Below are 21,449 nucleotides of genomic sequence, written 5' to 3'. Positions count from 1 at the left end.
CTGCGCATGGATCTATAAAATGAAACCCGAAAACATCCCACTGCCGCTGTTCGCAGCACATATACAGCCTTGGGAGGCAAACCATAAGTACAATAGCTTTTGCATGAAATATCCGCACTAGATGTAGCAAGCGAACCGTTCCGACGTAGGTCCCTGCGAGTCCACTGTATATCCCCCCCATCAGGAAGAAACCTGCCATCCTCAATTGGACAGACGTACCGCAGTTCCAGCAGTCCAACAGGTGATCCGGGTCGCTATCGGACGGAGTTTATCAGTACCTCTTCATCTCGTTCCCGCTATCAACGCTCGCTACTGGAACGACGAAAACTCACTACATCCGCTTGATCTCCACCAGCTTGTCGTAGTTCGCACCCCAGAAGGAATCTGCCCAGTTCGTCAGAAATTCCCCTTACTCTACATTGCGAGAGCACGAATCTCACCCGTGTAGTTCGGTTCGTGCACGTCAGCCTCATTCTGTCCCAGTTTCAATCAGCCAGGTAGGAAAGTGTGTAATGTTACAGCAGCAAACGCACCTGGTACGCTCCCGACCCGGGCGTGATCGCGCGGAGCAGATCCATCGCGGCAGACAGCCCTGTCAAGATAGCCTTCTTCTCCTCTTTGGTGGTGTCGAAATTCCATGCAGCCGAGATAGGCACCTATATTCGCAGCTTAGATCAGCGCTCACATCTAGCTGAGGACAGGAGAGGTGTACGAACATGCCAGATCGCACCCCGCCACGCGGGGGTCACGCTCGTCATCCCGTCATCCTCGAAGAGGTACGGGGCAACGGCGAATATAAATGGAGAGATGGAAACTTGGAGGACAGTTTCGAGCGTCGTGGCTAGCTCAGCCTGCTTCTCCGGAGTGCGGAAGTTGTCTGCAGGTATGAGTCGGGAGGATGCGGATAGCGGTAGCCCCACCGGCTATTACAGTGCAAGTCAGCGCGGTAGGATGTCAGAGTGTGACTCGTGAGACGTACGACAGCGTCGAGGATCGCGGCGAACGTATCGAAGAAGGTCAGGAAGGATGGCTGAGTGGAGAGGCTGAACGTTGCGTTGGGGAGTATGGCGAGGAAGTCTTTGAGCGAAGCCATCTCGCTTGCGGCTTGTGTTTCGTTGATGAGCGGGTTCGCGAATATCGCTCCAGTCGTGTACTAAGCAGATCCTTGGGTGAACCGCTCGTGTACGATCCCATAGATCCACATACCCCGATGTAGCCACCCCAGCCTCGAATCAATAGTGAGTAATGACGTCGTGTGAAGGTTCCGGTAGTAAAACAACTCACCTGTCTCAGCATAAGGTATCGCGTTAGCAACCAGAAATCTCAGCCACTCTGAAAGTTGTGTAGCATTGACATCCCCAAGAGTCACCGCAACCCTGAACGCGGCATCCCAATCCGATTCTCAGAGGTGCGCTGCGATTGGATGAAAGCACTCACACCGGAAACGCGAGCTGGGGTAGCGGGCGCGTCGTCACCTCCAAGACGACTCCGAATGTTCCGCCTCCCCCGCCACGGAGTGCGAAGAAGAGGTCGCTGTTCTGGCATGCCGTGGCCGTGAGGTACGTCCCGGAGGGAGTGACGACCTTGAATTGGAGCTGTGCGGTCGATATGAGAAGAGTGTGGCTTCGTATCGCGGAGAGGACGACGCACCGCGCGGTCGGCCGCTAGTCCGAATGCGTTGGAGAAGATCCTAAGAGAAGCGAAGCACGGATGAGCAGGATTCGAAATTGAATTGGACGCCCAGGTCGCGAAGCACGTACCCATGTCCTCCACCCTGTATTCCGGACGAGATCAGCGTGGTAGACGGATGAGGTGTTCACGATTAAATACCTGAAGAAACCCTCCTGCAGCAGCAACGGTGGGCGCGACCCCACCAGGAATGGTCAGATTATTGGCGTCCGCAAAGTCGTAGAGCGCGTCTAGCGTAACCCCGGCCTGCATCGTCATCAGAGTTCGGAACGGAAATCAGCGAGTGCTCATAGCTTACCCCGAATGTGACCCCAGAAGAACTCTTGCTGTCAGGACACCCCGCTGGGACGAATGCGGAGTCGTACGAGATCTGACGCCTAAAGTGAGACGTGATACATATCCATGGGTGGATCGGGCGTACCTGCTGGAGGTTATGCGTCTACAGCAACCGTCAACGTGTTATGAGAGCATCGGGATCTGAATTGTATGGACACCTACCCACAGGCCCAAGGAATTTGGAGCGCTGCTGCGTCCGCTATAGTCATGCTGCAAGTCCAAGTAAGTCGAGGCCCTGTACGACTTCATGCAGGCCACTTACACCTGAGTTCTTGATCGCGAGAGGAACGCCGGTGCTCTTGGAGAAGTTGAAGGCAGCCTGAACGTCTCCAGGTCCATGGATATCGATCTTACGGGCACATGTCAGCCGTGGCATGCAACCCGGGGTAGCTGACGGACATACGTAATAAGGCGGAACGCCTCCTTGAGCACACACTTGAGGCGGAGTGAAGGCGCTGGGATCGCTCGTGTTGAGAAAATTTAAGAGGCACTGTTCGGATGTAGCCTCGCATGTCTCCCATTGTGTCTGTGTGAATGAGGATATATCGGAAATGTATCAGCTCAGGTGTGTCCGAGACATACGTTCATATACGCCCCAAAGGAGTTGCTCCTCGATGCTGGAGAGACTGATTAATACGTGTCACCCTGCCAAAGTGGATACTTACCCGGATCGTTATAGTTTTGCTGAACCTGCGTGCACGCAGATTCGTCAAATGTGCCAGGTACGCCCGTCACAGCTTCCGGGAAGCAGGCCCGAGAGAACGGAGCAGCGACATGGAGGTGACCGCCCACAGTAGAGTTCAGAGCGTCCCATTGGTCTGGTGGGACATACTGAATTGTCGCTCCGAGGACAGCTAGCACAAACCCTGGCAGGAGGTATAGCGAGGACTTCATTGAAGGGGTTTAACCGGGGGGGGGGGGGTTTGCAACTTGCCGCGCACATCATCCCCCAGGACAGGGACTTTATGCATCCCTTCTGCATAACAACCGGGCATCATGCATTGAGCACGTGAGGACATACTGCACCGACGCCGGAGATGATAGGAAGTTAAGAATCTCGAGCGTATGCGTTCCAAGGAAGATCCGGCGAGCGGGCCATGGAACACAGATCACGATCGTGGGAGTACGCATCTGTGCTAGTACTGTTGCGCGAGAGTGGTCTGGTGCCTGCGCCGACGCCGAGGGTAATCAGATCCAGCCTGAATGTGCATCTAGGGATCGGAAGGATTGAAGCCGTAGCGTCTGCCGTAGGTCAGGGTACAGTCCGGAGGTTACAACCGAGCTTCTGACCTTCAATTGCCTAGCTAGCAACAAGTTGTCAGCCTCACCGAACACTTGCTGCATATGACATTCGACTAGCTGGCGTCGCATCCGCCATGATATGAGTGTGTGGTCGCGGCGCAGTTGAATTAAGATCGAGGTATGAGCGGACGCTGCCACGGTCCGATGCCACGTGGCGCGGCAGTCTTCCTGAGCGCCCTCAGTGTAGTGTTGGTGGCGGAACCTCGCCAGCGTGCCAATGGCACGTGCCAGGCGCTGGCAAATGGCGAGGCAAATGGGTCCTGCTGGGAGGGGCTGGCGAGAAGTGGCGAGCTACCGGGCGCTTGGAAGATTTGCAAGGTCAATACCCTCAATTTTTGTGATTATGAGGGTTCCAGGGCAGGACGACGTCGTTTTCCATGATTCCATTCCGCGACAGACAACCCTATGAGGTAGAATACGCTCGAGCAAATGCACGAGCGCTACCTCGTGGCGCACAACCGGTCAGCGCCAACACCCCCGGCACAAGTTGCTGAGCATGACACCGCAGGTGGGGAACAAGAATAGGACTCCAGAGGACCTTGTGAGGTCTCTGAAGCTGTATAATAGGTGCATATTGCGGGTACGAGATCGAAGAGCGACTTGCCAGCACTCGCCGCATTCGCCAGCACTCGCCAGGCCGGAAACCGCCCGGTCACTCGCCACTTGCCGGCGATTGACTCCGCGCCCATTTGCCCCCTACACTACCTCAGTGGCTTTGGTGACGTTCCCCTCACGGTCCTGTCTTCCTTCTATGTACGTTATTCCCAATACCACTGGTTGGATCATACAGGCGAATCCATGTAAGCTTACTGACCGCACGCTGTAGCTTCTACACCAGGCGGGTATTCTGTCTTCGAGGGCTCAGCAGTTTGTGCTGCAGGCAGCTGCCGACTCGAACTGGCGTAACAGGGTGGATCGTCTTGCCAATATGAGTACGATTCTGCAATGCAACATTGCGAGTAAAATTCAATAGGCTAAGGTGATTATGACGCTTGTCGAGCTTGGTGAGCGCAACCGTCCCCTACGAATCTCTCCGTAGCTGAAGAACTGAACTTGGTCTACAGAATCCTTCTCCCGGTCTCGCTCGGCCTGCCTCCTCGGTAGATACCTTTTTCTCCTATCCCCAATTCGCTCATGTTCCTGCAGACGCAATTTAGTTCCAAAACGCGACGTCTCCCAATGCAATCCCACGTCTGATCAGTGTTACACAGGGATCGAAACGGTCACCTGCATTCGACTGAGTTCTCTCCCTACCTCGTGCGTACACATATTCATGTATGTATGGTCCTTCTATTCGAAGTGACGACGATGGCGCTCACAGGTTTTCTACCCGCTCGCTTGAGAGTTCTGGGCGCGGCACCCATTGATTGTGGATGATCAGTGGGCACAGGGCCGCCAGCGAGCTTCGAGGGCTGTGCGTGTCAGTACCACAAAATGCCCATGAACCCACAATTCTATCTACGCGGATGCGTCGCAAGCTTCCAGTCCGCCCTTGTGCCAGCGCAGCAGTGAAACACGGAATCAAGATGAACGACCGCCGCCCATGCATCTTGGGCTAGATTCGCGGGTAGGTGATGCTAGCATGTGGTAGTGATCAGGAGGGGAGAGAGCTGGATGGGGTTCTGAAGTCACATCCTGAACATGAGGAGGTGAGTTCTCATCTCTCCTCACCACCCGCGCTGATCCGTCGATTTCAGGCTATCGCAGTGCGCATGGGGTCGACCTTTTCTACGTGAGTCTTCGACCACTGCATCTCGATATGAGCGTGCCAGGTTAAACAATATACCTGGACTTACTACGTCGAAATTCCGAGATTCGAAGACATCCACCGACTATCACAACGGAAACCCTACCACCTTTCCAGCGGTCATCGAGCTCACCCGTCTCCCCAGGGTAGTACGCGGACCCGCAGATCTGTTATACCTGTTTGAGTACTGAGGATAGTTTGTACGTACTGTGATGAAATATAAAGCAAGATCAGTCCACCAAAGTAGCCGAACCGGTGTAATTACGATCACTCTCCAGTGTCGTGGTTTCAATCCTCTTCCGGGGCAAATGCTTGTCGGTCCTCGCACGCAACTTGAAGCAACACCATCCTCGCCGAGCACATGTATATCTTCAACATGCCCCACTCAACGTCCGAAACATCCTTATTCGGGGCCATACAGGAAGATCTCCCTCGGAGTCTGCGTTCTATCAATACACGAATGTCGTCCCTCCCGCCTCCTCATGGCAAGCTCTAGCTCGTTCGACCATCCATCACCTAAGTCGCTGGACATCCGCGAGAACCGAACCACACCAAGGCAAAAAAGTGCACGTCCCATTCACAGGCCATGATCCACCTTGATGATGTCCGCGGCTGCGTCGCATGCCAGTGTGAGATGAGTGCCAAGCATACGAACACACAATATCTCAAATACATACCTTGCTCCGCAATTGCATACGTGATCGCTGTCAAGTCGACAAACAGGTTGTCAGATCGTGAACGACATCGAGCAGGCCAGGGGCATGCGCTTACCTTGGGTATGCGCCGCAGTGAGCAGAGGTAAGGTCGACAGATCAGCGACGCGGATGTTCCTCGTTCCGTACACCTATGTACGGTATAGTGTGTTCTCGGAGGTCAATGCTAGTGTTTTAAGATAGCAATCCGCCCATGTGATAATCGTACCTTGAGACGCGGATCCACCACGCCGCCCTGCTCCTTAGGCAGCATCGAACAGGTTCCACATGCGTCTATGACGGGGTCAGTCAGCCTTGTCTCGACAAAGAAGGGGGGAGGGGAACTTACGCCACGTCGTCGAGACGCAGTTTCTGATATGTTCTATGCATGTTCCAGATCAGACAGACTCAGAAGAGGCACACGGAAGGGGCATGCTCACCGTGCAGCGCATCTCCAGTGACCGCAGGACCGGGAAGAAGCTCGCCCTGGCTGTGCATCTGCCACTCGCTGGTCGCCATCGCCTTCCGCAGGAAGTTGAACGAGTCGACGAGGAGTTCAAAGTCTATGTCTTCCGCAAGGTAGTTCGGGTCGATGAGAGGCTGGTCATGTGGGTCGTTGGAGCCGGCATGCTACGTTCATCACCAAGTCAACGACGAGTAGACAGACTGTAATTTACCTCGCACGTACAATGGTTCCGCGCGAAAACGGATGACCGAGGACTGGGAACATCCCCGCTAGCGGCTTTGGAGGGCCTGTTGTAATCTGTCAATCGAGAGGTACAACGACTTCTTTCCAGACAACGTCGTACCGACTGGGTGCATGTTCACGGGGAAGATAACGAGCTCCAGGTCCGGGATGGTTGGGTTCTTGAGCATCTTCAACTGGTGCTCGTACTGCGCTTTCAATCCAGATGGAATGGCGTTCGCCTGGGATGAGAGCTTATGCTCAATGCTTTCGGCAAGAGCATTGACTCGTTCCGGACTTGAAACGACTTGAGCGGGGACGAACGTGACTCCAGAGGAAGCCAAGGCAATTGCACCCCCATCCTGGCCACTAAAAGGGGATGCATTTGATGAGATCGAAGTGGGTAAGAGAAATCGGATGGAAATCCGTACTATAGCTGGTGAAGCTTTGCTTGAACTTCTGGTAGCCGGATTGTATCGCTGGTAACAAAGCCTTGGTCTTCTTTCATCGCTATCATCGCTGTTAGTAAGTAATAGTTGGGTACGATCTCCAAGTACTACGTTGACACGTACCGACGACCGAACCGGTGAATATAACGTGATCTTGAAGGTTCGCCCCGACGGAAGGGAGATCGAGCCGCACAGTAACACCAAGACGTTCGAGGACGTTCTTGTCACCGATACCGCTCAGCTCGAGGATGTGCGGAGACTTGATGGTGCTGCCAGGTATAGCGCATCAGCGACGACTGAGGATCACGACACCAATAGCGCATACCCAGCACAGAGGAGAACTTCTCGTGACACGTTCACGGTGTAGATCTTGCCCTCGTGTTCGAACTCGACACCAGTCGCAACAACCTCGCTTTCACTCTTCGTCACGAGACGACGTACATACGCGCCTGTAAGAACAGCAAGATTCGGTCGAGAGAGCGCTGGGATGAGGTAGCCCTGGCGGGAGTTAGCGTTCCTGCAGCGAGGCAGCCTGAGGAGGAGGGCGCTCACACTGGCTGCAGTGCTGCGCATGCCCGTTCTCCCGTCAATCGTTGACATTGATTTAAATGTACCAGAGAGCTGGACAGTCATATTCAGAGCTTGAGCGTGTCACTCATATTCCTCTAACTTACGTTGCCGCCGGTCTAGATGCGTGCGAGTTTGAGTCTGTGACACCGGGCGATGTGGGTCGCACTCACCCCGTCATCATTGATCGGAACACCTAGGGATTCCAAAGCCTACTACAAGTCAGTACTATTACATGGTCGTGACATGACTCTGTGTACCTTCTGTAAAACAGGTTCGATTCCAGAGACCGTCCTGGCGAACGAGACGGGAACAGGACCTGAAAGCCGAGATGAGTGTTAGAATATGAGCAAGGATGCGAACAGCAAACCAGATGTTCCAACGGATGTCTCCTTGTACAGCTCGAGGTACTGCGGGAAGTTGTTCATAGCTGCTGGGGTGAACCTGTGCACAGCCTGAGCCACGCTTCCGACTTGTGGTTGAGTCGATGACTCACACTTCGGAGCGTTTGGTGGCTTCAAAGTATCGCTCCCAATTCCATCCCGGATTCCCGAGTTTCTCTATGGCTGTATGTGATAGCGTTTCAGGAATCAAGCCATATACGGAATCACCTAATCTGCTCACCTTCAATCTCTTCACGCTGTGGCTTGATCCAGAAGAGGAAGTTGGTGCAAGAGCTTCCGCCCAACCCTTTGCCCCTTTGAGAACCTAATCAGTATCCATACTAAATTAGTCTTTGAAGAGCGTACCGAGTCCAAAAGAAGCTCTCGTGTTGAAGGCCATCTGGCGTCGTCAGGCCGTTCTTCGCATGTTTCTGCGGCGTCGTGCGAAACACCCAGTCGTACTCGGGGTTGAACATCTGCTGCATCCACCCATCGGGCACGGCTGCCATTTACACATTTCAGCGTAGGCAGGGGCACTGTCGGCGGCGTCGACATACTGATCAGCGGATCATCGAAGTGTGCGTTGCCGGCTTCCAGCAAGGCCACCGACACGCTTGGGTTCTCTGACAGCCTCGAGGCGAGGACACAACCGGCTACCTGCAACGCAGTTTCAGCACTCAGGTGCTGAGATGCTTTCGAGTAAGGGTCTGTGTCTTACACCTCCGCCTACACGATACGTATATCAGCAGGCCTCATGATGACGGAGATATGCTAAAACTCACCTATAACAACGAAGTCGAAAGTCTTGTTTGAGACATCGTCTATGCTGGCGAGCTTGTGCGTCATTGGCATTGCGCTTTCTCCTACGTGCTGAATGCAAGGCAAGTACTGCAGTTAGAGAAGTACTGGAGAGGTAGGTGTCAGTATAACTGTCCCACGACTCGGAGGGCTACTATCGATGTCCGGCAATCCACACCCTTCGGAGCCCGAACTCACCTTTCGGATGACCGCTGCTTAACGGCATCAGCATGCGCCCAGATGCATCATGGCTGATGTCCGCATGCCGTCCGACGTCGTACATAATATGATCATTGACAAGATCCGGTCGGACTTCCGAAGCGGTAAACTCTGGTTAACAGTTGACTTGCAAGCATTCAGGTCAGTGAACGAGGATCAGCGATTCTCGGGAACATACTGCGTGGACAAGACCAGGAGAGCACTGTAAGTGTTCATGATGGCATATGAAGAAGGGCTGTGGGGGTACTTACTGTGACGTGAGGTTTCACCTCTAAGCGCTCATGGAAGTCGGACCGAATTTCCGCGGCGAAGCTGAACGAGAACACTTGCATTGTGGTGCAAAGGCCGGCGGCCCTAGGGGCGGCGGCCCTTAAGCGCGGGCCGGCGGCCGGCGTCTATCTGTTGATAATCAATACTTATCGTAAGTTTGCAGGGGAAAACGCCAAAGTCAGGTAACTTTGATAGCGAGGAGAACAAGATAGCCTTGACTGTAAGTAAGTTTGTACGAACGTTAGTGACGCCTCTCCTAAATTTGACACAGTAAGTGTGCCAGTCAGCTGCCGGTCAGCTAGGCAGGTTGGTTGGTCAGTTGGTTAGTTGGTCAGTTGGGTCGGTTGAGTTGGCTTGGCAGGTTGGTCAGTCGGGAAGGTCAGTCACCCTTTGAAGTGTTAATTCATTGATTCCTCTTTAGTAGCTTATTGGCATTGTAATGTTGTTACATATTACTTGAGCGCTTGCCAAGACCTGCCTACTATACTTACTTACCTGGCCGACCATCCTGGCTGGCTGACCATCCTCCCAGCCCTGCCTGGCTGGTCTAGCTGGCTGTCCATCCTCCCAGACCTTCGCTCAAGGGCTGGAAGTTGCATATATCTCTGCAAGAGTCATTCAAAAAACCCTGTAGTAGATGGACTGTTGAAGCGTCACATATCACAATATAAGTGCTTATCAAAAACGCCCATAATATGTCTGACCAGTGACCTACCTTCCGTCCTGCCGATCTGGCCAACCATTCGACCTGGCCAACCATCCTGCCGACCTGGCCAGCCGTCCTGCCGACCTGGCTGTCCTTCCGGACCTGGCTAACCATACTGCCTGACTTGTCTGTCCTTCCGGAGCTGACTGTCCTACCAGACCCAATGTATGACCATCCTATGTGCAAAGTGATATCATTGTCACAGTATAATATATATCTGACATGCCACAGTAGTTAGAGAACCGAAGGGTGAGGAGGGTAAGTAAGTGCGATTGAAGTTGAAGGCCACAGGATAATAAAATACCACAATAAGCCAAAATGGGAGGCTGATAAGCTGGATAGACGCCCCCGCGAAAAATATTATCTAGAAGATAGACGCCAGCCGCCGGCCCTTAAGCGCGGGCCGCCGCCCCTAGGGCCGGCGGCCAACGCTCCATAATGCTAATATTCTGAGCTGAACTAGCAACATACTGAACACTGAACACGGTTCACAGGGAGATAGAACTGGCGACAGAGAGACAGGTCCAGATAGTGAACAGGGTAAACACATACACACATGGTGGTCTCGCATTTATACAGCAGATTCTAAGGCCCAAACTTCTGAAGTACAACATACAAGCACCGGACTGTACCCCCTAGATTACTAGCACAACATGAGCGAAAACGACACCACCTGGAAAACACCGACTCGGAAACCTATATCAATCATACAAACGACTCATGTTTCGCCTCCGGGTCCTCGCGTCGGAGTCCGCGATCCGACTCCGAGTCCTTTACCCCACCCATCGAGCCCATAGTGTCGATGTCGCGTTCCTCGTGCACGGCCGTCGTCATCTTGATGTCGATCATGACCGACGGGGACTGGTATTGCAGTAAGCAGGCCAGAGGACGGAGGACGGCGGGTGAGCACCATATGGCCAAGTCAGCAAGGATGCCAGTCTTGAGAATCCGAGCAGCATGGCATACCTGGCGAGAGACATCCCCGGCGCCGTTGCTGCGGCCGCCGCGGCGCTTGAGGTTGCTCATGCTGAAGGAGGGCGTGCGGTCTGAGCGCAGAACGCTGACCGACTCGGCGAGGCTGGTCCGCAGGTTCAGGCTGGGACGGGAGAGCCGGGGAGGGGTGTGTGTCAGTGTCCAGCGACTGGTTGAGGAAGAGGAATCGGATAATGGGAGGCAGGACTCACAACATGAGAACGCCGTTGGAGTAGACTGCCAAAGTCGCGGCCGGGACTCGGGGATCAGTACAGAGTCGAGAATAGCAAGGAGCAGTGAAGACCCACTCTTGACCGTCGGGATGGAGAGCGCCATGTAGATGAACGTCTCGCGCGAGACGATGGACTGTGTGATCGTGAGCCTACTTGGATGGACTACCACGACTCGCAGTGACGGAAGACTCACAGCAATCAATGCAGGGATTGTGAGCGCACTAGGGGAAGGAGGTTGAAGACAGACGCGTGAGCATATTCGCGACTATCATATGGAACGAGCGAAAATCCTTACGTGTTCAGCAGAGCTGCCAACCCCGTAAACATTAGCATGCCTGCCGCACTGCGCTATTCGAGCGATTGCAGGATGAATCGGACTCACTCGCTACAGCTGCGTACACTGCGAGGGCGTCAAGTCCACGGCGTGTGCTGATGGCGCGAGTGAGCCTGTCGCCGCGCGCCCCTCTGGCATGCACAAGGAAGGGGAGACGTACTCCTTGAAGGACGTTTTGCTACCCCGGAGTATAATCCCGAAGAGGACCATGAGGGTCAGGTCTGTTGCGGTAGCGACGCCGAATGACAGCGAGTTGAGGTACTGTACGAGTGAATACAAGAGAATCAGCGATCGAACGGCAGGACAGAGGGTAATCGCGAAGGGTGCTAACCGTGTGCGGAATGAAATCCTCGAACAGTGTCGCACGGAACCTGGGAGCAGGTGAGCGTCTTGGTTGCATTGATGCAGCACCTAAACTCACGCGAAGTACGTTGCGCCTAGGAGTGTATGTCAGTGAGGAGTCAGGTTGCAGCCGGACAGCACGTGACGGTACTCACTGAGGATAGTTCCTACGTATATGGAGATCGTGAACGGACAGCATGAATCTGAGATGGCGCCGAAAGAAGGCGGAGCCGGCTCGAAACTCACCTGCCTCGAACAGAATCATAACCATCTACCGAATGTCAGACATCAGATCGTCAATTTGAGTAATGTAGGACTTACGACCATCCCTATGACCCATCTGTATCGTCTGTCGACTGGGGGAAGCTCAAGAATAAGACTTTCTCCTGGCTCGAAGCATCGGGGGACGTACCGAGCCAGATGCGGCGCGCGTAGAACCTAAAATACGGGGAGTCAATAAACGACGTAGATGCGACAAGGCTCGGGGGGCGCACATTTGACAGATGAGCAGCACGATACCCTGTCATGCGATGAATAATGGGCGTCGACCGAGGGAAAGAGACGCTGTTGAACTCGCCGTTGATAGTGGCATGACCTGAGCCCGGCAAGAACTACTTGAACGCGAGATGAAAGGGCGTAACTTGGGACCACGTACCTGAATAGACCTAGAGCTTCATGAGATGGTGGATGGACAGGACTCGACAGTGAACTCACCATTCAGCTTGCAGGAGAGCCAACGGATTGTAGTAGTTGTTGATCAAATAGTGATAGCTGAGCATCGAGTGGGTATGGCTATCGGTTGACCGAAGAACTGTACGACTTACCATATGTGAATGAGCGTCACGGTGTGGAAGGTGTCGGCGAGACTTTTGGAGACACAACGCTTAGAACTAAGCTGAGTCCTCGGAGGAACCACACCAACTCACAACAGGGTGGGAACCTGTTTCATGAGCCGTCAATTAGGCGGCGCATCGAACAAGAGCCCAGCGGAAAGACTCACCAGCGCCTTGTGGAATGCGAAATCCTTCGGGAACAAGCGATAATACCGGAAGATTTGGCTGCCAGTCAGCCCGTACAACCTGGAGAAACCCGTCGGTCAAGAACAGATCTTCGGGCCTGTGAGCGGACGAGAGACTGACCCAAGACCAAGGAAGGAGCTGATGAGAACAGCGCCATAGGTGTTGGTGAGGGCGGGAAGGGAGGCAGATGGCATAGCAGCCTGGGCGTCAGCCATGGTGCAGTGTTACTAGCCTTTCAACGAGACCGGGGGTTGGAGCTGGCTGGTCAAGGCATCGGATATATTGCGCGCGAGAGGGTATGTATGATGTTTTCGTCCCCCTCCGCGCGCTAGACCTGTCTGGCGCATAGACGTTCATGCAGCGGGCACGCCACAGTGCACACGGACACCGTGAGGTCGGGGCCCGGGTGCGCTGCCTCATCAATTATTGAACCGGGAGAGGGTACTGCGAGGGTCATGATCTCGAGGGAGGAGATGGGATCGAAGACTTTGGATCGGAGGCCGACGGAGGTCGGTCATCCAGGCTGTGTCCTGGGGCTTCCCCTAGCTACAAGTGGCGGTGGTGGCTCCGCGTGCCTGCAGAGCTTCATATGAATTTTGATGCGCATCTTCTAGCCCCGCAGAGGTTTGCCTAAGTTTTTTTCGTTGCGTCATGTATAACATCAGACGGTCAGTTGCGAGGGTCATGGACCTTGAAGGAGCCATGGGTGACCATACCTGTAGATCTGCAGCACCACGCTCCTTGGGCTCGGATCGGGAGCCTCAGCGTTGACTCCTGAGTACGCCCGACGGTCAGTGTGGCACATCATTCAGTGGCATAGTACTTGATTGAGTCTGATTGAGTGCGGGGACCGCATTAAGCTAAGGCGGCGGCCGTAGTCCGCATGATCACAGAAAACCGAATACAACTTGATGATCTGCTGCGACGAACCTGTAAGGTCACGGCAACTATTTACCCGCGAATGCTTGTCCTCATAACGGGCTTGGTACATAGGTGAGGGTGGCCGTTGGAGACTCGGAGGGCGACTGGACACGGGTGGCGTGATGAATGAGCCCAACGTCATCTACGATCGAGTGCTTGGATCCGGAGTGCAGCATAATCCTACACAATTTTAGCCTCTAACTAGGCTTTGCTGGAAAAGGATGATCCGCTCGTACGGCCAGTCAGGGGCACTTGCCGCCAAGATCTGCCATCCATTTGCAAGACTTCGACAAGGATCCTCCGCGCAGTACCAAAGGAAGTAAGCATAACAGAACATGTGCAAGCCCAAGCGTAGTGGTTGGCAACGAGTAAGTACGCGGCAGTGCCGAAGTCGGCGTGGCGGAGCCTGGGCGGGGCTAGAAAGCGACCGGAAACTGCCCACACCCACGTTAGGCAACTCAGACGCGCAAAATATCTTGGACGCGTACCACCAACTTCTTGTCAAGCATATCGCCATTGTTACTGTGCCTGACACCAAGCGTGCCTTCACAAGATGCACTCGGCATGGACTGTCCCCTGACTCTGGACTTCCAGGGTCTGCGAATATGACGCCGTACCAAGGCACCCCCGCAACGGTCAAGGCACATCTCGCGTTGCCACCATCTCGTGGCTAAGTGTCTCCTTGGTATATACTTCATGGCTGATTCTGATCTGGTGACTAGAAATGTTATACGGCATTGTTCTTCCTCGACGGTATGCGCAGAAGAGCTTTTGCGGCCCACGCCATGGAAATATCGGCATTAACGACCTCCTCGAGCGCGACACGCGCTTGCTCCGAAGTTCAAGATGCCTAGAATCCATGTCCAGGTACGTGTAACGTCTCTGTTTAACATGAAATCTCGTATCTTGTTATTGGGACGCCTCCTGGGATCCGGTACGAGACCGGCCATGCCTAATCAAGCGTGAAGATGTACTCCTAGGAACCAGTGGAGGGCGGTGCTGTTCTTCATTCAGACGGCGGCCTTACGGACAAGAGAAATGAGGCAGAGCGCTTTTTTGACTCCGAAGTTCAACTTCTTCGCGTTGAGTTGACGACGGAGTTAAGGGTCGCACGCCTGACACCGAGTCCGATGCCAAACTTCAACAAGGGGCTTCGACCTCGTACCTTACATCTCCGGCAAATTAACCTGTGCGCGTTATGTCTAAGAAAAGGTCCTGCCATGGGGCTCCGTCGGTATGGAACATATGGCGCTGAGGCGCCCAAGAAGTCCGGAAACACGTTGTGATAAACTTTGTGATTCAAACCGGGGTAGAGGCCCAGGATGATCTTCCTCGACGGTTCCTCTGGTAGCGCAGACCGTGCGTGACCGGAGCTGCCAGCAGTTAAATACGTCCTCATTTTGCTGGAGCAGCCCGTAAGCTGTGACTTTTGGCGACATCCCGTCGTTACTAGAAGTGATCAGTCGAGGACGATTGATAGTTTCCATGGTTCGCGATTGACACAGAAGCGGTACAGTAGTACTGGCCTGAAGTCAGATAAGGAGGGCGAGAAGCAGGCGGCTCCTGAGCACGAACACCCGTTATATCACTTGACATGAATGGTATGGATTGAAGTTTAAATGTGCCGACGGTGTCATAGGTGACTGAAATGACTCTGCAGCTCGATATCCTGGGGTCAAATTGGCACCTCGGCCGCTCCTGTTGACCTCCTTCCGTCGCATGAAGTCAGCGACGCTGTATCTATCATGTTACAGGCCGTATCCAGTGCAAATTGCTCCCGAAGCTTATTCCCTGACCTCACGGATTATCTGCTGTCGCTTCTTTGTGGGCGGATTCCTGATGCGCACAGCCGGTCAGATCTCCTTGTAGTGCAAAAGTATAAGGACCTCCGAAATGAATCCCGCATTCTAGGAGTACGTCTCAGGCATCATGTCGGAACCTTCCACCCCACCATCCTTCATAGCTATACCTGCTCTCGATAATACCTTTGGCGCACTCTTGATCGGCACTTTTCTTGGCCTCATGTACGTATCTCATGTCCGGGGCGCTGTCTTGGCTTACGACGGGTTGTTCTCAGGCTGTACGGTGTCCTACTGCAACAATTATTCAGGTACTCAAGATTGTACACTGAAGATGTCGTGCTCTTGAAGGTGTTGGTACGTCTTCCCTTACTCAATGTCATGTATGGTGTTTTACTGAGGACGGCGGGAAGGTTGGGACAGTTATGTGAGTCTCACATAATTATGCAGGATAACTTTGTTCCTTACGAGGTATAGCGTCCTGGAAACGTTCCATACGGTTATAAGTGCCCACATCTGGTGAGCAAACCTCTGGATTGTATAAAGTTCGGACTGCGCGACTGAAACGCTAGAAGCTACAATTACCTCGTGTCAAACTACTTCACGCCCTGGAACCTCTTGTTCGGAAACTGGTGAGTACGCGATGCAAACATTGTCGATTCAGATGCAAGTTTTACTCATCTTAATGCATAGGTCAATCGATGTGCGTGCTCAGCGCTCATGCCCGACTCCGCGACGTCACTCCCGTAGACATGTCGCTGACAATTCACATATTGAAGCTTCTACCACTCTCATCCGTGAGTAATATGGCACTACCAGAGTGGATCATCACGCATGAATGTCTAACGCTTCGGTGTTCTAGGGCCTTGTCATTTTGACTTCGCAGAGGTAAGCAGTGAAAGTGAACAACTCGCACGCTGGTCTTCTCACCGGATCTTCATGCAGTTTCTTCGCTCGACGAGTCGTCGCAAGTGAGCGATGGCTCTCTCTTTGACGGCTCTCGTATTGAGCGCATTTTCCTACTAGTCGGAGGCAAGTTCAGGTGGATAGCAGGAATTGCGGTGAGCACGATGCAGATTATCGCACATGGTGTCGCAACACTCATAAGGAAGTCGAATAGATTGTGCTCTTTGTCGGCGAGCTAGGTGAGACGATGCATCTCAGGACATGTCCTCTCTAAATGACGCCTTCGACCGGGGAATCCAGCCTTCTACGCAGGTACGTAGCGCATTCTTATTATTACCGGCAACCGTTCTTGATGCCTTGCAGCTGCCACAGTGAAGGCGTAGGTCTCCTCCCCGCGCTTCCCGATAATCAGGTACTCATGCTGATGCCTCAGGTTCATGCTTCCGACATTCAAGGACTTCCTTTCTGTCACGGTGAGTCTCGACATGGAGACCATACCGCTTCTGATCATCCGACTTTCTTACACATGGCTCGCAGTGGTTCATATCGACCGGGTCTGCCATGGCAGTCACCGCCGACTTCCTGCTGACCAGTGTGCTGATCATCTCGTTACGCCGAAGCCGTACCGGATTCAAGCAGTAAGTGCTAGCTCTACTAAGCCTCTATCTCGGTCGCGACATCGATGATGACGCATGACTTGCCTCTGTTTATTAGAACCGACTCGACGATCGACGTTCTCATCTTGTTTGCCGTCAACACAGGTCAGTCGTTTCCCTTTTTCGTAAAGGATGGACCCCTTACCATGCTAGCAGGGTTGATCACAGGGTATCTCCAGCTTTTGGCATGTGTACTGTTCATGGCTGAACTAACGACCCAACGTCCAAGTCTTTGCAACATCCTCGGAATCGTATTCGTACGTCTTTACCCACCCGCAGGATTTTTAAGCAACGATAATCGACTCGGTGTTCAATCAGGCGCTCATCCTCCCGTCCAACCTTATCTACGCTGCAGTCGGGATTGTGGGAACCAAGTGTGAGCATGACGTCTCTTGCAAGCCTCTGCACACCGAGTACTGATATCTCCTTCGCCCCCTACTATAGTGTACGCGACAACGCTCCTTGCTGCGTGCGTATCCAAGCCAAGCACGTGGTTCTGCCCAATGAACTGAAGGAAACACTGTTTACTACAGGCTCAACTCTAGAAAGTCGCTCGTCGCCCGCGGCACCCGGACATTCGGTCTGGCACAGGTCTCGGAGTCCTCGGAGGGCGCGGGGCCGTCGATCGCACTCAGTATAATCTCGCGGCATACGACAAACTTGAACGAGTCCCGCAGGACAAGCTGCGCCGCACCTAGATCGAACAGTCTGAGGATACCGACGGTTCTCATTGAGCAGGTGCATTTATCAGACGTTCCTTCACCGGTAGCGCTATCTACTGACTCACCCAATACGTCCAGGATCAACGGGGTATTGGAAAATTCGACAACAACATACACATCATAAAGCCGACACTCTCTGAAGATTTCGGACCTTCGTCTGATGTATGGGACGCATCCAACAGGGTGTAATTTACTCGAGACTTCCGATGAACTTTATCTAAGGACTTTCAGCAGGCCTACTCTTCTTGCATGCTATTGATGATTCATAAATGCCCTGTATCCATTTCCTCCACTATAACTGCTGTATATGAGTCACCGAGCCGTATAGAGCTGGTGTTGTGAACTCTTCAGAGGACTAGCGAGTCGGACTTATTGCAGATACACGGGCCTAGGCCCGCCGGCGTGGGCTAAAGCCACAGTAGGCAACTCAGACGCCCATTCCACCTTTGACGCGTACCACGTCTTCCATTCCTCGTCCAATGTTGAAGACCCCCTGATAACATGCACATTCTACTGCTGGCAACCTCGGTCACCAAGATTAGGACGCGCATCAATTGGCCCTCGAATTCCTTCCAAGTTCTCCGGCAGGATCGGTAGCGCTACTGTCTGCATAGGATCACGCAGATCTCGTTGATCGGATTCCTGGTATGTGAATATATTCAGGAGCAGCGTTCTCTCCAGGTGGGCACTGCAGACATGATTGACTGATGTTCTTGTCCCGGTGAAGGAAAATCCCGTATGAGTTTGCAAATACGTTGCGGGGTCAGCGGACAGCCTCAAGAGCGCCCCTGCATGGACGCGACCCCTTGCTCGTGGCTGTCCGCAGCCGCAATTGTGGATGAACAAGCCCGGAAATGTGAGTACTATCCATGCTTTTGCGCCGTGTACTCGACGTTCCCATATCCGTTCCGGCATGTGCATAGTGCATACATCATCGGGACCCCCGCTGTGTGTCAAGATCCTGCCTCAGGTCATACCTGCAGCAGAATGTATAGCATCAATGAAGAACTGCAACGCGAATGCTAATTCCAACCCTGATGAGTCTAAGGTGACGGCCACCCTAGAACCGCGAGCTAAGTCGCTAATGAGCCCTTGCGGCGCGCACACGTCCAGTTGAAATTGCTCCAGCTTGAATGATATGCAAATATCGTGGATTCTCCGAAGTGCTAAGTGAGCATGTCGATGCGCTTCTGCGAATTCATCGCTGAAATTCAGTCGTGCCAGCTGGCAGCTGCCGTGACTGCACTGTACGCGTACTCTTCGTATCGCTGTCTTTTCGTTACTACCTGCTAACGTTATATCGTAGGGCTAGTGGCGCTATAACGGGTGAGGCGCAGAGGCTCACGAACATACGGGTGACAGTGCTCGGGACAACGCTCAGCGCCGACCCCGCATTCACGTACTCGCGTCGTCGCCCGACTGCGTATCGCCGGACCTCAAGCATTCCCGTTAATCGCACATCACACGCCGCTGTCAAGTGGTCCTCTTCTTTGCAAATCAGCGATCACTGGCAAGTACGAGAAAAGGTCCGCCGTAGAGTCAAAGGCCCTGTACCTCCACTTCTCTTCTCCTGCCCTCCCTCCCTCTCGCTGCCTCCCCTTGCGCATTTCTCACTATGGACGCGGCTGTGCCGACCTCGTCGATTCAAACGGCGGAGAAGGCTGCTGAAGCAGTGATGAGCGGGTTGTTCATCTCGGTCTTCGTCGCGGGCATGTTCGTGTCTCCCCCTAGTCTCAGTGCGACTGACACTGAGTCCTCAGCCCGTCCTCGCAGATTGTACGGGATGACCACGTTGCAGACGTTCCTATACTGGCAAGCGTACCCACGGGATGGCACGTTTCTGAAGAGCATAGTGCGTATATCCACTCGTTCTCACTGATCGGGTGTCCTCAAGGGTGTCGTGGTATCATTACAGGTTGCATTCATATGGTGTGTTCTGCACGGCATTCGAACGATTCGGGACTCTGAAGCACTATGCACCATCCCCTCAGGGTGCTAGAGACGCTACATACAGCGTTGTGCATCCGATTCTTGTACGCGTACCTTATATTGGGATTCGGCGACATCTTCAACTTTCTTCGGGTGGACTGGTACGTGTAGTTGCGAGTCGCTCCCCGCTGCCCCGGAAGCTGAGGCTCTCATGCAGGGCGGTCGGAGTAGGTCCAGCCATCTGATTACCGAATCTTTCGTATTCTGACCAATCACCCTTTGCGGCTTGCAAAGCTTTCCGTTCTGACCAGTGTGAGACCTGCCGATCACCACTTCTTAGTTCGTGTACTTACGTCCAATTAATTGCTGCATAGGTCATAGTCGGCGCATGCGTGCAAGGGTATGCATCAAGCTTTCTCCCGAAACTAGCGTACTGACACACAGACTCAGATATTATATATGGCGCGTCTGGATAGGTATGGTCGTCTTTCTCATCGAGGCATGCAGTCCAACTGTATAGACGGCAAAACGCAGTGAGCGGGGGTTCGATTTTATGGACAAGTATCATTGTGCGTCCAAGCTTTTTCTCCTCTCAGCACTTCGGCTTCTCTGACTCACTCCAAATTCTAGGGCGTGTTCGCCATCGCAAGAACAGGTTTGTACATCTGCTGATATTCAGAAGTCCGCTGACCTGCGATTCGGTCGTGTCTCACAGGGTTCGCAATAGGTACGCCATGCCGTTGATAGTCGACTGCGGCACGTCTCATCATCCTGCTCTATCTGTGCACAGGGTCGACAGCGCTCTGCTATATATACCCGAACTGGCTCAAGCTTCGAGACTATGGACCTGCACTAGTACGTGACTACGCCATCGCACTGCATGTCGCCATGTTGAAGCTCGGGTCAAGGCTACAGTCAGCGGCGGACTGGGTTCCGCTGCATTAGTCGACCTCCTCGTCGCGCTGACACTCACGTTCTATCTCAAGCGCGGTACGAACCTGTGGGAGGGGAGCTATTATCAGTGGGCATCGAATCTGCAACGTACCTCCCTCATATAAGCGCTGACTTTTTCGGCAGTAAGCAATCTACGAACATGGTGAACCAGATCCTTCTGTACACCGTCAATACTGGTGCGATCACGAGGTACGTAAGGCTTTCGCTGATTGATTCGGCTCACGCACTCATGGGTTCCATCAGTGCTACGTCTGTGGTCTGTGTCATACTGGTGCGTTCATCCGAGCCCGATCTGGAGCCTTAACTGACAGGATGCCAGTTTGCGGCCAACAAAGTCACCTTGACGTTCCTGGGATTCGCCGCGATCCAGACAAAATGTACGCAGTAAACCTCAGCTGCTCCAGTACTTTGCTATTAGATATTCACATCATATCCCTGTACAGTATACGCGAATTCGTTCCTCGGATCCCTCAACGCGCGGGCGCACTTACGCAAGACGTTGCTGGACAACAGCGGGATGTTCTCCTCTGGCAGCCGTGGGGTTCACCTGTCTATACCGGGTCAGCGGGATGGTCCTGTGGTGCGTCAATTCCGGATGCCATTGCATCACTGACCTCTCACGGACACTTGTCCTTCACGTAGGTCGAGGTCACCAGGGAGACCATCGTGTATGGTGCCCGTAGCGACTCGGAGACCGAAGGCGACGTAGCTATGACAAAGTTGAAGGGCGGTGACAACCTTGCATAACAGTGGCTTTACTGGGCTCCGGCCCGTCCGCGAAGTCCGAGCTCTGCAGTGTGCCGGAAAGGCAGTATATAT

At 53.5% G+C, this 21,449-nt stretch overlaps 6 protein-coding genes across 6 annotated transcripts; 2 read left to right on the top strand and 4 right to left on the bottom strand.

Annotated features, from left to right (window-relative positions):
• Positions 1-2,927, bottom strand: L226DRAFT_493587 (FAD-binding domain-containing protein). The gene is made up of 20 exons (XM_067677445.1): positions 2,691-2,927; positions 2,608-2,642; positions 2,429-2,551; positions 2,288-2,374; positions 2,188-2,235; positions 2,111-2,128; positions 1,988-2,059; positions 1,831-1,935; positions 1,761-1,774; positions 1,651-1,690; positions 1,438-1,595; positions 1,285-1,376; positions 1,207-1,226; positions 980-1,153; positions 717-923; positions 534-656; positions 441-474; positions 333-384; positions 220-254; positions 1-164 (listed from the first exon to the last, which is right to left on the bottom strand). Exons 1-20 carry the CDS (start codon positions 2,917-2,919, stop codon positions 118-120), a joined length of 1,713 nt encoding a protein of 570 aa, XP_067530475.1. The 5' UTR covers positions 2,920-2,927; the 3' UTR covers positions 1-117.
• A 1,464-nt stretch (positions 2,928-4,391) lies between these two features.
• On the bottom strand, positions 4,392-5,311 carry L226DRAFT_539353 (uncharacterized protein). Its single transcript, XM_067681668.1, has 3 exons — positions 5,025-5,311; positions 4,649-4,976; positions 4,392-4,584 (listed from the first exon to the last, which is right to left on the bottom strand). Exons 2-3 carry the CDS (start codon positions 4,874-4,876, stop codon positions 4,531-4,533), a joined length of 282 nt encoding a protein of 93 aa, XP_067530474.1. The 5' UTR covers positions 4,877-4,976; positions 5,025-5,311; the 3' UTR covers positions 4,392-4,530.
• A 104-nt stretch (positions 5,312-5,415) lies between these two features.
• On the bottom strand, positions 5,416-9,082 carry L226DRAFT_515115 (GMC oxidoreductase). Its single transcript, XM_067678434.1, has 24 exons — positions 9,046-9,082; positions 8,847-8,993; positions 8,633-8,755; positions 8,569-8,576; positions 8,408-8,507; positions 8,217-8,352; positions 8,092-8,165; positions 7,964-8,033; positions 7,838-7,911; positions 7,728-7,786; positions 7,641-7,679; positions 7,575-7,586; positions 7,453-7,521; positions 7,226-7,398; positions 7,024-7,169; positions 6,883-6,961; positions 6,576-6,820; positions 6,455-6,519; positions 6,207-6,396; positions 6,116-6,148; positions 5,996-6,060; positions 5,846-5,918; positions 5,752-5,778; positions 5,416-5,686 (listed from the first exon to the last, which is right to left on the bottom strand). Exons 3-24 carry the CDS (start codon positions 8,700-8,702, stop codon positions 5,652-5,654), a joined length of 1,842 nt encoding a protein of 613 aa, XP_067530473.1. The 5' UTR covers positions 8,703-8,755; positions 8,847-8,993; positions 9,046-9,082; the 3' UTR covers positions 5,416-5,651.
• Positions 9,083-10,548: 1,466 nt separating this feature from the next.
• On the bottom strand, positions 10,549-12,958 carry L226DRAFT_575195 (uncharacterized protein; the record flags this gene model as incomplete). The annotated part of the gene is made up of 21 exons (XM_067685163.1): positions 10,549-10,704; positions 10,810-10,939; positions 11,028-11,052; positions 11,124-11,181; positions 11,242-11,269; positions 11,344-11,356; positions 11,431-11,477; positions 11,543-11,643; positions 11,714-11,753; positions 11,804-11,819; positions 11,880-11,891; positions 11,971-11,995; positions 12,046-12,080; positions 12,137-12,162; positions 12,219-12,244; positions 12,380-12,389; positions 12,439-12,495; positions 12,549-12,590; positions 12,651-12,664; positions 12,725-12,803; positions 12,864-12,958. The coding sequence occupies 21 exons, from the start codon at positions 12,956-12,958 to the stop codon at positions 10,549-10,551; spliced, it is 1,035 nt and encodes a 344-aa protein (XP_067530472.1).
• Positions 12,959-15,450: 2,492 nt separating this feature from the next.
• On the top strand, positions 15,451-18,049 carry L226DRAFT_262370 (uncharacterized protein). Its single transcript, XM_067673386.1, has 22 exons — positions 15,451-15,688; positions 15,742-15,820; positions 15,877-15,890; positions 15,941-15,982; positions 16,039-16,095; positions 16,157-16,166; positions 16,243-16,260; positions 16,326-16,351; positions 16,409-16,434; positions 16,490-16,524; positions 16,584-16,608; positions 16,670-16,681; positions 16,733-16,748; positions 16,803-16,842; positions 16,907-17,007; positions 17,084-17,130; positions 17,182-17,194; positions 17,255-17,282; positions 17,344-17,401; positions 17,470-17,494; positions 17,559-17,763; positions 17,826-18,049. Exons 1-22 carry the CDS (start codon positions 15,594-15,596, stop codon positions 17,934-17,936), a joined length of 1,083 nt encoding a protein of 360 aa, XP_067530471.1. The 5' UTR covers positions 15,451-15,593; the 3' UTR covers positions 17,937-18,049.
• Positions 18,050-19,180: 1,131 nt separating this feature from the next.
• Positions 19,181-21,417, top strand: L226DRAFT_262213 (uncharacterized protein). Its single transcript, XM_067673385.1, has 18 exons — positions 19,181-19,460; positions 19,521-19,599; positions 19,663-19,676; positions 19,739-19,837; positions 19,894-19,903; positions 19,971-19,988; positions 20,051-20,076; positions 20,127-20,152; positions 20,211-20,245; positions 20,307-20,331; positions 20,392-20,403; positions 20,467-20,531; positions 20,585-20,697; positions 20,754-20,819; positions 20,874-20,901; positions 20,950-21,007; positions 21,074-21,190; positions 21,273-21,417. The coding sequence occupies exons 1-18, from the start codon at positions 19,363-19,365 to the stop codon at positions 21,311-21,313; spliced, it is 930 nt and encodes a 309-aa protein (XP_067530470.1). The 5' UTR covers positions 19,181-19,362; the 3' UTR covers positions 21,314-21,417.
• Positions 21,418-21,449: the final 32 nt, after the last annotated feature.

The sequence above is a fragment of the Lentinus tigrinus genome, assembly GCF_003813185.1.
Source record: "Lentinus tigrinus ALCF2SS1-7 unplaced genomic scaffold L226scaffold_42, whole genome shotgun sequence".
NCBI classification, from domain to species: Eukaryota; Fungi; Basidiomycota; class Agaricomycetes; order Polyporales; family Polyporaceae; genus Lentinus; species Lentinus tigrinus.
The sequence above is the reverse complement of the archived record's forward strand: the minus strand, read 5'-3'. Positions and strand labels throughout refer to the sequence as shown.